Raw genomic sequence first — 17314 nt, forward strand, 5'->3', positions numbered from 1 at the left:
CGCATGCGCTACACTACCCACTCACGCATTGTCGCGTTCAATCTATAATGGCACTGTATTACCTAAACATAGAGCTAAATGTAATGTAAAATGAGTAGAGAGAATTTTGGCAGCCTTTGAAGCCTTTTTTTAATTGGCTAAAGCCTTACAATACCTCTCTCAACGATTAGAAATATCATGGGAAACATGTGGAGAAGAAAGGTAGTAGTTGATCATTTTCTTAACACCCTATGTTCTTTCCCAACGCAGAGAAGTTATATATCAATTGGTGCCCCTACGCACAGTCATGGTTGCACTTCCCATCATGCATTTGGGCAGAAGTTAAATGGCTGCAGTATCATTTACTGAAAGTTCATAAAAATCCACTAGATGGCAATATTTAGTCACAATATACAAAGTCACATTTATCCTTTAAGAATTACAAGTCTTTCTATCCGTGGATCCCTTTCACAGAAAGAATGCTAATAATGTAAATGCCATCTTGAGGATTTATTGTCATAATAAACAAATACAGTACTTATGTACTGTACGTTGAATGTATATATTCGTCCGAGTTTTATTCATTTTTTTCTTAATGCATTGCCAAAATGTATATGATCGGGAAAAATTATCGGGAATGATTGGACCGGATCGGGAGCAAAAAAACATGATCGGCACAACCCTATTACTTTTCTATTCTATTCTATTCTTTTTATAGCTGGGTTGAAACAAAAGCGGTTTCACGACGTCTGTAAACGGGGGTTTCCACGGTAAAACGGACAAATTAAAAATAGTTATGGGCTTAACAGGCCATTAATCTGCTATGGCAGCATATAGACATATTGTTCTATCAAACACAACAGTTCTTTTGGCTTAAAATACAGCAGTTTATTTTAAAGAGGGGTGCAAGAGCAGAAACTGGTTTTTCAGTCTTGTCTGCGTTTTCCGCCATATATATATTTTTGTCCTCAATGAAGAATTGCGGAGAACAGAAATCAGTGAATACAGTATTTTGTGTTTTGTGTTGTTTCGAGTTTTTTTTTTTTTTAAACAGGAATAGATAAATAAACACAGTATATACATTTCAAAATAAATTGTAATGACATTCAATTGTAACATTAGTGTTGCTCAGATGTATTTTGCAATGGTGGAAAAGTGTACTGTCAATAATTTAAAATAAAACAAATGAATTAATTTAAGGATCAATTTAGGGGGAAAAGTTATTCATTTAAATGGCAATGATTAAAAATAATTTCCCAAAAAGTTATTAAAAAAAAAAAAAAAAAAAAAAAAAAAACATTAAATGAAATTGTAATAAATTGATAAAAAGAGGAATAAAGACAAAAATTCAAATGAGTGTGGCCTGTTTGTGTTTTAGAAATCTCATGTGACATAGTTTAACTCTTTGCAAGCCATTGACGGCAATTGACGTGCAATCCATTTAACTGGGAGAAGATCGAATAATTTGTGGTGGCAGTGAATGAGTTGCGCGAACGATAACTTTTGAATAGATGTCCAGTGTAGTGACCACTGTTCCCAAAAGGGTTAAGTAGAATTGACAATAAAGCAAACTTTGAACTTTGAAGCTCAAAAAGAGACAGTTTGAAACACTTTTAGGTCAACGATGTCTCTAAACAATTAACTTGACGGTAAATGGTGTTATACTTGTATCGCGCTTTTCCACCTTTCAAGGCCCTCAAAGCGCTTTACACTATCTCGCCATCCACCTACCTCTGGGCTGAGGAACAACTACTCTACCACTGAGCCACGTCACCCCATCATTGATCATTGGTTAGTTGTCAGTTAATCTTGGCGGCCCATATTTTGCAGATGTAATGGCCCTCCAAAGGAAACCATAACTACGATTTGGCCCATAATACAAAGGTGAGTTTGACACCTCTGTCCTAATGGGAGAAACTCACCTGTTGTGTTTGTTCTCAAACCAGAAGCGATCACCATTTCTTATCCGTTCAAACTGGTCCAAAATTATAGCAGAGAAAACTGGACCCGGACCACCCACTGACTCCAGCAGACCTCCAGGGAAGAGTTCTAATTTGGAGATGTCGCCGTGATAAATTTGCGCAACTTCTTGGAGCAACTGTTAAACAATGCCCTGTGTTATTCACATACTTTCTGCCTTTACTGAACTGTTGTCTAGAAAAGGAATACTCTGCATTTTACCTTTGGTTTGGTCTTGTTGAGCTGAGGATTAATGTCTTGAAATGTCTTTACTGGAGGCAGATTCAGAGCCTGCCTGACCTTCGCGTAGCTACCAAGGCCAAAATCTCTTCCTCTTTGGACAATCTGCGCCACCAAATCCGTGCGAGTGAATTTAAGCGGCCCATACATGAAGTCTGTCAAGGATTACATCAGATTCAGAGTACTGAATAACATTATTTTCTTAAAATAATTTAAGCTTGTGTTTTGAGTTGCCAATAGTTATTACCTCTCAAGTCCTCCACAACAATGTGGTCCACTTCCTCAGCAATCTGAGAGACCATGCCCAAGAGGAGCTCATCCACATCGTGGCTTGTGTTCACATTTATCTCCTGATGATAAAAAGACAACAAAGGATAGTGAACATTTACATGTACATATTCTGTTTCCCATCATGTTATGCTTGGAGGTTGTCTTTGAGAGTAAATTGTACCCATAGGCGGAGTTTGACTTTTGGGGCAGGGGGGGCACATCATGTTGATAACCCCGAAACGCAGTGTCAGCAATAAAATTGATTTACAAGAATATCTATAAAAATAAGTTGACAATGAGCGTTTTTTTGTTTCCCAACATTCTTAAGGAGATACTAAATCAGGCTGCTTAGGCAATACTTTTCGACAAGATGGTCAACCATTGAATATGGTACGCCCGCCGGTGTCGTGCCAATGTAGTTACCCTAGTCAAAAATTTTATCCCCTGGGCGGAGCCATGTGGAGGTAGATTTGTGTCTTTATTTTTCAATCAAAAAAAGTTGCTTCAATAAAAGAAAAAAAAGTTGCTTCAATCAAAATATATATTTTCAATCCAAAAAAAGTCGCTTCAATTTAAAAAACAAAAAGTGTTTAAATGCAAAAATAAATTTGAAACAAAAAAAGCACGTGAGAACTATTTTTCTTGGATTGAATTTTTTTTTTTTGATTGAAGTCAAGTTTTTTTTTTTTTAATTGAAGCAACTTCTTTGATTGAAGTAATGTTGATTTGTGTTTGGGTCACATTTTCACTAAAACATTTTTGTTAGAGATGTCCTGATCGATCCGATCACGTGATTTTCAAAGTATCGGAATCGGCAAAAAAATATCGGACATGCCTTTTTTTAATATATATATATTTTTTAATTAAATCGTTTTCTAATTGTATTTAATGTTACAGACATAATGCGTTACACTCTTCCAGAGTCTTTAGTTTAAGCTTAAGGTAGGGTTATCAAATTTATCGCGTTAACGGCGAGAATCAATATTTTTGACATTTATCACGTTATAATTTATAACGCAATTAACGCATGCGCTGCATGCTCCACTCACGCATAGTCGCGCTCAATCTATAATGGCGCCATTTTACCCATACAGTATATAGAGCTAAAAGGCAGCATAAAATGAGTAGAGAGAATTTTGGCAGCCTTTGAGGCCTTTTTTTAAATGACTAAAGCCTTACAATCCCTCTCCCGACGATTAGAATAATAGTGGGAAGCAGTGTGGGGAATAAAGGTAGTAGTTTATCTTTTTCTTAACACCCTATGTTATCAATTGGTACTACGACGCACAGTCATGGTTGCACTTCCCATCATGCATTTGGGCAGAAGTTAAATGGCTACAGTATCATTCACTGAAAGCTCAACAAATACACTAGATGGCAATATTTAGTCAGAATATACAAAGTCACATTTATCCTTTAAGAATTACAAGTCTTTCTATCCGTGGATCCCTCTCACAGAAAGAATGTTAATAATGTAAATGCCATCTTGAGGATTTATTGTCATAATAATCAAATACAGCACTTATGTACTCTATGTTGAATGTATATATTCGTCTGAGTTTTATTCATTTTTTTCTTAATGCATTGCCAAAATGTATATGATTGGGAAAAATTATCGGGAATGATTGGAATTGAATCGGGAGCAAAAAAAAAGCAATCGGATCGGGAAATATCGGGATTGCCAGATACTCAAACTAAAACGATCGGGATTGGATCGGGAACAAAAAAGCATGATCGGAACAACCCTAATTTTTGTCTTTATTTTTCAATCAAAAAATAAGTTGCTTCAAAAAATATATATTTTCAAAAAGAAAAATCATTCAAAAAAAAGAAAAAAATTGTAATGATAGAAAACGTTTTTGAATACCAAAAAATATTTGACATTGAAAAATTTACATTTGAACACTTGATTTTTCATTGAAAAGGTTTTCTTTGATTGAAGCAATCCTTTTTATGTTTGGGCCATATCATGGGTAGGACATTTGAGTCTAAATCATTCAATCCCTACAGAAGTTGCTTCAATCAAAAAAAATATATTTTCAATCAAAGAAAATAATCATTTGAAAAATAAAATTGCCCTCCCCTAATTTTGTTGTTGTTGTTGTTGTTTAAAATCATATGCTAAGCAAATGACCGTCTAAGGTGCTAGTCACATGATCTGTTCGAAAAATAATTTTGACCCATTATAAAAATATATTTGTTTGTTCATTTCATTCATTTTTGTTGCAGTTTTATTGCTTTACAACTTATATATATATATGTGTGTGTGTGTGTGTATATATATATATACACACACACACACACATATATATACATATGTATATAGGAAAGTCAATTTCATGCAATGACACATTTCTGCCACCAGGTGGGCCTGGCCCCCCTTAAAATCCGCTTATGATTGTACCTGACGTTTCCAAAAGCTGTTGCAAAGCCTCAAGGCTGGAGATGAACTGCCATCCGTGTTAATGATCTCTCTGAAATGGCAACTTCGATTCCTGGAAAAAATAATCATCTAATCAGTCAGTTGCTACTTGTTAAAATGCTCCGAGTTTCCTTTATTAAAAAAAAAAAAAAAAGTACTGTATTTAATTAAGAAAAACGAGTACCTCATGTAAACACCAGAGGAAGCCATTGTGATAACTAAACTCATAGCAGCATGAAACTCGGGGGAGACAGCAGGATCGACAAACTTTTGGTAACCTGTACACATAAATCAAAAAGGAAGATGAAAAAAAAAGACATAACTAATTAAAAAGAAAAACAAAAGGAGTGATACCATGCCTGAATCACTCTCCAACTGCGGGTGCGGATTTAACAGACAAGCATTTCTGCTGACAGCAAAATTTTGTTTCACCTCGCACTCGCACAGACTTAAGGTCACTAGTGCATTTCGTGTGATTGCTGCGCTCTACTTGTTTGCATATGCTCTCTTTTCCTTACCCTTTTTCATTCTTACTTGAGTAAGGAGGAAGAGTTCTGTCCCCCAGGTAAGCAGGCAGCCATTCGTAGAGAGCAATATTCTGTTTTTGAAAATGATACACTATTGTTAATAGAAAGAAAAAAGTTTATTTAAGATGTTCTCCCAAACACATGCATAAAATGAAACCAGTAGTAAGAGAATAATGCAAATTACATAATAAGGTCAAATCATTTCTTAACTAGAGAAAATGTTAAATTGAAACTCTACCTGGAAAGTGGCCACGACCCTCTTCTTAGCATTTTGAAACAACTCTTCGTCCGACCACTGCGGGTGTTCCTTACTCATTTTGGAGGCTAAATAGTTGTGGTAACGGAACCAAATGATTCCCTCTGCTGCTGTGAACACATTCTCGTTGGCCCAAGCATTTCCCAACTCTAGACACAAAGATATAGATTCTAATAAGATAAGATAAGATTCTAACATATTTAAACAAATGCCACTAAAAATGCAGATGTGATGTTAATATTAACACTTTATTGGGCAAGTTACACTTTTGGTAATTTGAACTGGCGTCAACATACAGTGGGGCAAATAAGTATTTAGTCAACGAATAATTGTGCAAGTTCTCCCTCTTGAAAATATTAAAGAGGCCTGTAATTGTCAACATGGGTAAACCTCAACCATGAGAGACAGAATGTGAAAAAAAAAACAGAAAATCACATTGTTTGTTTTTAAAGAATTTATTTGCAAATCATGGTGGAAAAAAGGTATTTGGTTAATACCAAAAGTTCATCTCAATACTTTTTTTATGTACCCTTTGTTGGCAATGACGGAGGCCAAACGTTTTCTGTGACTCTTCACAAGCTTTTCACACACTGTTGCGGGTATTTTGACGCTATTCTCCATGCAGATCTCCTCTAGAGCAGTGATGTTTTTGTGGCTGTCGTTGGGCAACACGGACTTTCAACTCCCTCCACAGATTTTCTATGGGGTTGAGATCTGGAGACTGGCTAAGCCATTCCAGGACCTTGAAATGCATCTTACGAAGCCACTCCTTTGTTGCCCTGGCTGTGTGTTTGGGATCATTGTCATGCTGAAAGACCCAGCCACGTCTCATCTTCAATGCCCTTGCTGATGGAAGGAGATTTTCACTCAAAATCTCTCAATACATGGCCCCATTCATTCTTCCCTTTACACAGATCAGTGTAGATCCTGGTCCCTTTGCAGAAAAACAGCCCCAAAGCATTGTGTTTCCACCCCCATGCTTCACAGTGGGTATGAAGTTCTTCGGATGCAATTCAGTATTCATTCTCCTCCAAACATGAGAACCTGTGTTTCTACCAAAAAGTTCTATTTTGGTTTCATCTGACCATAACAAATTCTCCCAGTCCTTTTCTGGATCATCCAAATGCTTTCTAGCAAACTGCAGACGGGCCTGGATGTGTACTTTCTTCAGCAGGGGGACACGTCTGGCAGTGCAGGATTTGAGTCCCTGGCGGCGCATTGTGTTATTGATAGTAGCCTTTGTTACTGTGGTCCCAGCTCTCTGTAGGTATTTCACTAGGTCCCCCCGTGTGGTTCTGGGATTTTTGCTCACCGTTCTTGTCATCATTTTTACACCACGGGGTGAGATCTTGCATGGAGCCCCAGATCGAGGGAGATTATCAGTGATCTTGTATGTTTTCCATTTTCTAATAATTGCTCCCACAGTTGATTTCTTTACACCAAGCGTTTTGCCTATTGCAAATTCAGTCTTCCCGGCCTGGTGCAGGTCTACAATTTTGTCTCTGGTGTCCTTCGACAGCTCTTTGGTCTTGGCCATAGTGGAGTCTGGAGTGTGACTGACTGACGGTGTGGACAGGTGTCTTTTATACCGATAATGAGTTAAAACAGGTGCCATTAATACAGCTAACGAGTGGAACCTCGTTACACCTCGTTAGACCTCGTTAGAAGTTAGACCTCTTTGACAGCCAGAAATCTTGCTTGTTTGTCGGTGACCAAATACTTTTTTTCCACTCTAATTTGGAAATAAATTCCTTAAAAATCAAACAATGTGTTTTTCAGTTTTTTCCCCCCACATTCTGTCTCTCATGGTTGAGGTTTACCCATGTTGACAATTACAGGCCTCTCTAATCTTTTCAAGTAGGAGAACTTGCACAATTGGTGGTTGACTAAATACGTATTTGCCCCACTGTATATCAACATTTTATTTTGGGATACGTAGGCCACAATATTAAGCCAAATGACCCAAAAGGCGATGTATGAATATATAGACCTCATGTCTCAATTACGTATTTTTATATTATTTATCTTATGAATGAATTATTAATCATGATTACCTCCGATAGTAGGTGAAACCTACGGAAGTTGTGTTTTCGGCTATGTACAACATGTCTGCATGGCTCGTTGTCAGTGTGTGTATTCAAGATTACTCGAGCATAAATAAAAGGGTTATTATCAAACCTGCAGGATATGTTTGTAATATGAAACGGAATATGTTATTACGTTTTGGGGTACTGAGGTCAAAGGTCACAGGGGTCAGAAAAGGAGTTTCACAATAACTTGATAACGGATTAGCCTACTTAACACAAATTTGCAGGATAGGTGATATAATGAGATGAGCCCAATTGATGACATTTTGGGGCATGAGATAAAATAGCTCATGAATGTAGGCATGTTATTTGATAAGGATTTGTGGCAGTGAATTGTATGTAAATGTTTGCACAAACAATATCAGTGACGGATATATGCAATACTTGTAAATATGAACAAAAGCAAACCGATGAACGTTACATTCATTACATCTCCTGGACCACGAGTACGTAAGCAAAAGCACTTCAGTGCCAATTAAAATAGATTTGATGTATAGCGCCTCCGCTGGCAGCCAATGAGTCTAATGACTTCCCTTTATAGATATAATGTGCGTATGACAACAAAAAGCATGTTTATTTTACATCTCACGTGGTGTTTTATGCTCCTGAATGAAATGGACCGCTTGGATGTGTGTGGAAGCGATCATTTTATATGTTCAATTTTTGAATCCCGCGCCATTACAAGAGTAACTTCCAGCTCCAGTCTCGGGTTTAGGACAAATGCGAATGTGACGTCACCCTGGTCAGCATCTCACAATACAACATTGCTTTACAGCCATATGGCAGCTATGCGCTCCTCCGACGTCGGTCGGTTTGTCCACCTGCTTCCTTGGCAAACGGGCTCTCCTGCCCGCAGCAGGGGAACGAGTCCGACGAACTGTAACTTGGTTGCCGCCGGGCAGGTTGACGATTGGCGAAGACAATTGAAAACTCCGCCGCCGTGTGATATGATCCTGGATAGTTTTGTGTGATTTTTCACTTCGAAAACCGTGATAAAGAGTTTGAAACATCACTCGGTTCGGGTTATCATGTCGGCTAGCTGTCACGCCTCCTGGTTTGTTTACGCTGTCCAAAGCCGGGGCAGGGAAATGACAAAAGCCGACTAACTCCGGTGGCATAAAATATAGTTTGGGAGGTGTAAGAAGTGGACAGTTTTGACCATAATGGAGTAATTTTGCCATGTCGTACTGAATAAATGCATTTTTAATATTTCATATACCATTTAGCACAAGACTGTTATTTGTCATGACCATACCATTTCTTTAGAAATTGGAGAAAAATACTTCAATAAAAAGAATATTCTGTAAAAATATTGGAGTACAGAGATTGAAACAATGACATTTTGTGGCTCTCTTTGTTGAATTTTCCTCATTCTGAATAATTCCCCCTCAATGGCTGAATTCTTAATCAGATGAAACCACCATGACCCTGCCGACATCATCCTCCTGTTGGGGACGCTAGATCCCTATAATGGTAGGTGTGGCTAATCGGCAGATTAAAAGACTAATTTCTCGTCATCTGCGCTTTGTCAAATTGTTGTATATAGTCGAATCGTCTCAAAATATGAATCTATTTCACATAATAATGCTATCTATGACTTTTTTTATCCTGTCGTAGGCACTTTAAAGTCATCAAATACATCTTACCATATAGTCCCTGGGGTCCGTTATCACCTGTTGTGGGGTCAGCAGCACTCCACATGAGAGTGTGTCCAGTCGCTTGTCTCGGCATGTTCCACTCCAGGCCGGAGGCCAGGAGGCCATTCGAAAAACATCTCAGGGAGTCAGACCAGGAGGTGGAGGAGCCATAGATAGAACTGCCATCAATCCAAGCTGTGACTGCGTTGATCTTTAAGTGCATAAAAAGATTTACTTCAGTTGTAATGCAAAAAAACAGCAATCCATTATCCTATTTTCATATCAGATATTCTTTACAGGTACTGCATATACAGATGATGACTACACACAGACCTGGAAATGAATGTTTTTTAGTACAAAAAGGCGACCAAGACAAAATGATGTTCTTCCCTTTTCAAATAAAAGGTATTTATGGCCCAAATATAAACTAATAATTCCTGTTTCACCTGTGTGCGAGGGTTGCCAGGACTTTGTCCTGTGCTTTTGTCCCATGACCCTCTCATAAAGGGAAGCAGAACACTACCGGTGCCATTCGGGTCAAACGCAGGGTCACCTTTCGGGACTGGGATGTTCATAAATTCAGGTGGGCACCCAGGAGTCCTTGAGTTCATTATTTCAAATGCAACATGGTAACCTGAAACAACGATAATTTGTTAAATTCAACATACATTATCTAGATCTACAATGACCCAGATGTGAAAATGGTCAATTTTGGTTGGGTTGAAAAGTATTTATTTCTTTGTTGGTTTGACATACTTTGGCTGAACAAGCTAAAAGCACCACCTAGCATGTGGAGAAATTGATCATTTGGCCATTTGGAATTGCACACAGTGCGATAAGAGACACTCTAAAAGTACGTGGGAGATAAGTCAGGGATCTCATTGAGGTATATTTACCAAAAAACAAAGTTAATACGGTGTGGTTTCTTGTGGAAGGCACCCCGGATGAGCCAGTGCTGAGAATGCGGCTCAGGCTTCTCGGATTGGGCAGCTCGGGCTCATGCTCAACTTGGTAGACGCCATCCCGGAAGTTCGCAGGCACGAGACGAGAGAAGTGCGAGCCTGCAGGGAACCAGACTTCGATGACAATCTAACATTTTTATGTCTTTATTTTTCCCCACGCCCTTTTTCTAAACTAACTAGAGTGCAATATTGTACGTCAGTCGTGTCAAAGTCATCTTCGTTGTGCGCCACATCGTATCTTATACTTTCAATTAATCGACAATAAATCGATTATCAAATTTATCGACGATAATTTTGATAGTAGATTAATTGAGGTAAAATTTAACCTAATTGTCTTTTTTGAGCCTTATAAACAGGGGTGCACATATTTTTTTTGCCCAGGTTCTCAGAGGAGGACCTGGCGATGTGACTTGGTCCTCATTGAGCTTGAGAGCCGACCCGCCTGATACGAAAAAATTATGACAAGCTTTACTTAGAGCCAGTTACCTTTAATTCATTATATAAACAATTAACGCTTGATTAACATCAACTGGCACAACAAAATTGCCATTACTTCGAAGTGAAAAGTAAAGGAATAAACATAAAAGCACTAATTCAAAATAAAAGGCATTCATATGCGACTCCCACATTAACTCCAAGCCTTTGTAAAAGTGGGATGTCCTCCTCATAAGAGCTCACTGAACGTGCATGTTTAGCTTTGTGAAATGCGAGCAAAAACACATTTGTCAGCTCATGGCGCTTTTCTTCAATGACTTTTTTTCCGCCACTTGTCCATAGGGCGAGTGGGGTCCTGTCTTGACATCGATAGTTTTCTTAATTGCCCCATGCTCTGTTTTTTTTTTGTGCTTTTCAAAGTTTGGATGGCTAAAATTCTTTGACCCTACATAAAATGCGCTGCCCTTATTAACGACATTGGGATTCTCACGGCAAATGTTGCACCACATTTCCATGCAAGCAGCATTTGCTTCTAGCCATGGTACCTCCTGCCGCCACTTTTCAGCAAAAGTCCTTTTTTCCGGTACCTCCGGTGACGTCTCTGTCGTCCGTCTGTCTTTTGACGGGGGTGGGGAAACACGGAAGTAATTACTCATGGGGCCTGCCTCTTTGACATTTCGAGAGGAGATTTTCTCGTGTCCGCCGCAAATACAGTGGTCAGCCATCGGTACGCAAAAGCGTATGGAAACCGTTGAGGCCCAGCGCATTTGTCTACCTCCAGTACGCATGCGCGCATGCGGACCACTTATGTGCACCCCTGCTTACAAAAGTAAATATTTAGTTATTTCTTTTTATATAAAAATGTTACGTTATTTATTGTAACTTTAAAAAGGAAAATACTAAAGATGTCCCGATCGGCCGATCAGGTCATTTTCAAAGTATCGGAATCGGCAAAAAAATATCGGACATGCCTTTTTTTAATATATTTATATATGTTTTATTTAAATCGTTTTCTAATTGTATTTCACGTTACTTCCATCCTCCAGAGTAGTTTTGGCTTAAAGTAGGGCTATCAAATTTATTGCATTAACGGCGGTAATTATTTTTTCTAATTAATCACGTTAAGTAATTAACGCATGCGCTGCACGACGCACTCACGCATCATCGCGTTCAATCTATAAAGACGCCGTTTTACCTATACATAGCGTTAAAAGGCAGCGTATAATGAGTAGAGAAAATTTTGACAGCCTTTGGAGCCATTTTTTATGTGGCTGAAGCCTTACATTACCTCTCTCAGCAATTAAAAAAACGTGGAAGGCAATGTAGGGAAGAAAGGTAGTAGTTGATCATTTTCTTAACCTATGTTCTTTCCCAATGCAGAGAAGATATATCAATTGGTGCCCTTACGCACAGTCATGGTTGCACTTCCCATCATGCATTTGGGCAGAAGTTAAATGGCTGCAGTATCATTTACTGAAAGCTCATAAAAATCCACTAGATGGCAATATTTAGTCACAATATACAAAGTCACATTTATCCTTTAAGAATTACAAGTCTTTCTAGCCGTGGATCCCTCTCACAGAAAGAATGCTAATGCCGTCTTGAGGATTTATTGTCATATTAAACAAATACAGTACTTATGTACCGTATGTTGAATGTATATATTCGTCCGAGTTTTATTCATTTTTTTCTTAATGCATTGCCAAAATGTATATGATCGGGAAAAATTATCGGGCATGATTGGAATTGAATTGGGAGCAAAAAAAAAAGCAATCAGATCGGGAAATATCGGGATCGGCAGATACTCAAACTAAAACGATCGGATCGGGAGCAAAAACAGATGATCGGAACAACCCTAGAAAATACTAATCTATAAATTTATTTTTTAATTAAAAAAAAATATAAAGTGGTAAAACATAAGTATTCTTTTTATATCTTCATATCTTATTTAGTTATTTTACATTTTTATTAACAAAAAAAAAAAAACAACAACGCAAAACTGGGAATATTTTTTCTGTTTATTAATAAAATAACAAAAAGGGGAAAACAGTTAAAATGTTCTTTTTCAAAATTAAAACAAATATTTATTTACTTAAAGACAATGGAAGTGATTTATTTAAGCGGTCCCAAAAAAAAGGCCTGGAGTGAGAGATTACGCAATGAGCACATAAACTCCACATTAACTCAGTGTCATAATTACCTCATAATTCTTTACAGGCAGTGCCTTTTAGCAAACTCTATCATTAGCAGAGGTGAGTAGTAACGCATTACATGTACTCTGTTACATTTACTTGAGTAAGTTTTAGAGAAAAATGTACTTCTAAAAGTAGTTTAACGAAGCCATACTTTCTACTTTTACTTGAGTAGATTTGTGAAGAAAAAAACACTACTCTTTCTCCACTACTTTGGGTTACACAATAGTCGTTACATTTTCCCTCTTTATTCTACATAATAGATTTTTTTTTTTTTGCCAGCGATGCCAAGGGTAGCTCACCAATGAGACGTCGCAATAATAATCACGATTCCATTACGAGTGATCACGCCAGCCGATTTAATCACGTGGCGTCTTTAAAGCACTGTAAAAAATGAAGTATTTGACGTAGAACGCTGCCCTCAACATGAATCGAAAGCGCTGATTTAAGCCACACTCCCAGTTTTTATTTGGGAATGATAGACCACGGAAAAACGGAGATATGATCCTTTTAATTTCATAACACCGCAATTTTTGGACTATAAGGCGCACCTGACTATAAGCTGCCACCCACCAAATTTGACACGAAAACGGCATTTGTTCATAGATAAGCCACACCGGACTATAAGCTATAGCTGTCCTCACTGTATTATGGGATATTTGCACTAAAATACAGTGCCTTGCAGAAGTATTCGGCCCCCTTGAATCTTGCAACCTTTCGCCACATTTCAGGCTTCAAACATAAAGATATGAAATTTAATTTTTTTGTCAAGAATCAACAACAAGTGGGACACAATCGTGAAGTGGAACAACATTTATTGGATAATTTAAACTTTTTTAACAAATAAAAAACTGAAAAGTGGGGCGTGCAATATTATTCGGCCCCTTTACTTTCAGTGCAGCAAACTCACTCCAGAAGTTCAGTGAGGATCTCTGAATGATCCAATGTTGTCCTAAATGACCGATGATGATAAATAGAATCCACCTGTGTGTAATCAAGTCTCCGTATAAATGCACCTGCTCTGTGATAGTCTCAGGGTTCTGTTTAAAGTGCAGAGAGCATTATGAAAACCAAGGAACACACCAGGCAGGTCCGAGATACTGTTGTGGAGAAGTTTAAAGCCGGATTTGGATAAAAAAGATTTCCCAAGCTTTAAACATCTCAAGGAGCACTGTGCAAGCCATCATATTGAAATGGAAGGAGCATCAGACCACTGCATATCTACCAAGACCCGGCCGTCCTTCCAAACTTTCTTCTCAAACAAGGAGAAAACTGATCAGAGATGCAGCCAAGAGGCCCATGATCACTCTGGATGAACTGCAGAGATCTACAGCTGATGTGGGAGAGTCTGTCCATAGGACAACAATCAGTCGTACACTGCACAAATCTGGCCTTTATGGAAGAGTGGCAAGAAGAAAGCCATTTCTCAAAGAAATCCATAAAAAGTCTTGTTTAAAGTTTGCCACAAGCCACCTGGGAGACACACCAAACATGTGGAAGAAGGTGCTCTGGTCAGATGAAACCAAAATTGAACTTTTTGGCCACAATGCAAAACGATATGTTTGGCATAAAAGCAACACAGCTCATCACCCTGAACACACCATCCCCACTGTCAAACATGGTGGTGGCAGCATCATGGTTTGGGCCTGCTTTTCTTCAGCAGGGACAGGGAAGATGGTTAAAATTGACGGGAAGATGGATGCAGCCAAATACAGGAACATTCTGGAAGAAAACCTGTTGGTATCTGCACAAGACCTGAGACTGGGACGGAGATTTATCTTCCAACAGGACAATGATCCAAAACATAAAGCCAAATCTACAATGGAATGGTTCAAAAATAAACGTATCCAGGTGTTAGAATGGCCAAGTCAAAGTCCAGACCTGAATCCAATCGAGAATCTGTGGAAAGAGCTGAAGACTGCTGTTCACAAACACTCTCCATCCAACCTCACTGAGCTCGAGCTGTTTTGCAAGGAAGAATGGGCAAGAATGTCAGTCTCTCGATGTGCAAAACTGATAGAAACATACCCCAAGCGACTTGCAGCTGTAATTGGAGCAAAAGGTGGCGCTACAAAGTATTAGCGCAAGGGGGCCGAATAATATTGCACGCCCCACTTTTAAGTTTTTTATTTGTTAAAAAAGTTTAAATTATCCAATAAATTCTGTTCCACTTCACAATTGTGTCCCACTTGTTGTTGATTCTTGACAAAAAATTAAAATTTTATATCTTTATGTTTGAAGCCTGAAATGTGGCGAAAGGTTGTAAGGTTCAAGGGGGCCGAATACTTTTGCAAGGCACTGTATATTAACCGGTAACACTTTATTTGACAGCTGCCTCATAAGACCGTCATAATTATGGCATGACACTGTCATGAGCATTAATGAATGTTTATGACAGATGTCAGTAAGTGTCATCTGACAAATTTTCTCACTTTTGAATGGATGTAAAAGATCCGAGCTGGACATAAATGGAGTTAGTGACAAAATTTGCCGGATGACACATAATGGCATCTGTCATAAGCATTCATTAATGAGCATTACAGTGTCATGTCATAATTATGACGGCCTTATGACAGTCTAATGACGCTGCTGTCGAATAAAATGTTACCTTTTATATTAACCCAAATAAATCAACAAAATTCATAATGAGGGAAAAAAGTAACGGCTTCAGTCAGAAAATTACAGTAGTAACTATGAAGGAACTATTCACTATTCAAACTCGGAACTATTTTCTCCACTAGAGGGCCCTCGTGTTCTTTGGACGAATAATGCTTCATTTCTGTCTTTTTTTTCTCTCTCGCCAGAATTCAATGATTTTTTTGGGGGGGGGACTTAATGTGGTTTAATGGGTTATTGTACAATATCATTATAACAACAGTTCATATAGATAGATTTGTACTGAGAGAAAAAAAAATATTGTTTACAAAAAGAAAATGAAACAAACATAAGCAGTTAAGAGATTAAGGGGGGTCCTGGGGGGGCGTAGCCTCCCCGGTGGCCTAAAATTTCACTGCATATAATTGACTTTCCAATATATGAATTTGAAATTCAATTGCCGGTAAAATGTTGTCTATGAAAGTTGTAAAGCAATAAAACAAACAACAAAAATGAATGAAATGAACAAAAAAAAATTTATAATGGGTCAAAATTATTTTTCAAACAGATCATGTGACTAACACCTTAGAGACGGTCATTTGCTTAACGATTCCCCAAACATTTCACCAGCAATATTGGTTTTTTGTCTATCGGTCGCCAACAGGCTTACACTCACAAGGGATTCACGCGATTACTGGGTTCTAGATCACAGAGCTGATTTGTGTACACTCTACCCCTTTCAATCACTTAGCTTATAGACTCCCCCACCCCCTTCCCCCTCTTTCCCTGGTCAACAGGCCCCCCACATGGTGTCAAACGGAAATACATTTAGCTAACGATAGCACCAACATATTAGTAGTTAGTGTAGGCGTTCAATGTATTTCTTGTTGTTGTTTGTGTTTCTTTTCTTTCTTTTCTTGTGTTTCTTTTCTTCTGTTCCCCGATAACCCCCTGGGGGTGCAGCGAAGCCCATCCCTCCTCCCGCAGCCCAGAAAAGGAGATACCCCCCCCCCCGGGATCCAGGGTGGTCCCCTGGGCCACCCGCGCTCCCATCAACCGGCCTTCAGGGATGGCAAGAGGGGACGCACCACCAACCCCGTGCCCGTCCCCACCCCCGTCCGGCCCAACTGGGCCACGAGCCGCAGCCGCAGCCCCCCAGCCGGCACGGCACGCCACGGGACCCCCAGCGGCCAACCAAGCCCAGGGCAGGGCAGGGTCCCCTATCGGAGCAGGCAACATCCAGCCGATACACCGGCGCCTGGCAAGCGAACCGTTAATTTTATTGCTGACACTGCGTTTCGGGGGTCATCAACATTTTTGCCCCCATGCCACAAAAGTCAAACTCACAATGTTACTCATTATTTAAGTACTCTTTTCACTGGATACTTTTATACTTGTACTTGAGTACATTTAATGAATGACGACTTACATTTACTTGAGTAATATTTCTACTCTACCCACCTCTGATCAATAGTTAAATCTAAGCAATAAACCTGCAGCGGTAAATATTGGAAAAGTTGTGTCTGGAAGTAAAACTGCTTCCTTATTGTCATAATAATTTTCATTTTTAAACTCACCCACTCCTCCGCGTTTGGGACAAGCTAAACTATTGTACCAGCCGTCAAAACGAGGAACTTCCCATGTGATTTTTGCCTGCGAATCTGCTCAAAGACAACCAAAAGGCATTTGTTACCGATGTTGCCCACACACACACTGTCGCTAGGTTCGAACCCGTTTTACGTCGTCCACTCAC

General features: G+C 38.9%; 1 protein-coding gene across 1 annotated transcript in view; it reads right to left on the minus strand.

The window, feature by feature from the left end:
* The window catches only part of duox (dual oxidase), a 33391-nt gene that overhangs the window by 15962 nt on the left and 115 nt on the right, over nt 1-17314 (minus strand). Inside the window, exons 2-12 of the mRNA XM_057837180.1 lie at nt 17139-17222; nt 10274-10438; nt 9824-10011; nt 9387-9588; nt 5636-5802; nt 5405-5468; nt 5055-5148; nt 4853-4943; nt 2426-2528; nt 2161-2333; nt 1902-2077 (exon numbers count right to left, since the gene is read on the minus strand). Coding sequence (XP_057693163.1) covers nt 1902-2077; nt 2161-2333; nt 2426-2528; nt 4853-4943; nt 5055-5148; nt 5405-5468; nt 5636-5802; nt 9387-9588; nt 9824-10011; nt 10274-10438; nt 17139-17222 — 1507 coding nt within the window. The remainder of the gene's footprint in view (nt 1-1901; nt 2078-2160; nt 2334-2425; nt 2529-4852; nt 4944-5054; nt 5149-5404; nt 5469-5635; nt 5803-9386; nt 9589-9823; nt 10012-10273; nt 10439-17138; nt 17223-17314) is intronic.

This window comes from Corythoichthys intestinalis, chromosome 5 (assembly GCF_030265065.1).
Source record: "Corythoichthys intestinalis isolate RoL2023-P3 chromosome 5, ASM3026506v1, whole genome shotgun sequence".
In the NCBI taxonomy this organism is placed as follows: domain Eukaryota; kingdom Metazoa; phylum Chordata; class Actinopteri; order Syngnathiformes; family Syngnathidae; genus Corythoichthys; species Corythoichthys intestinalis.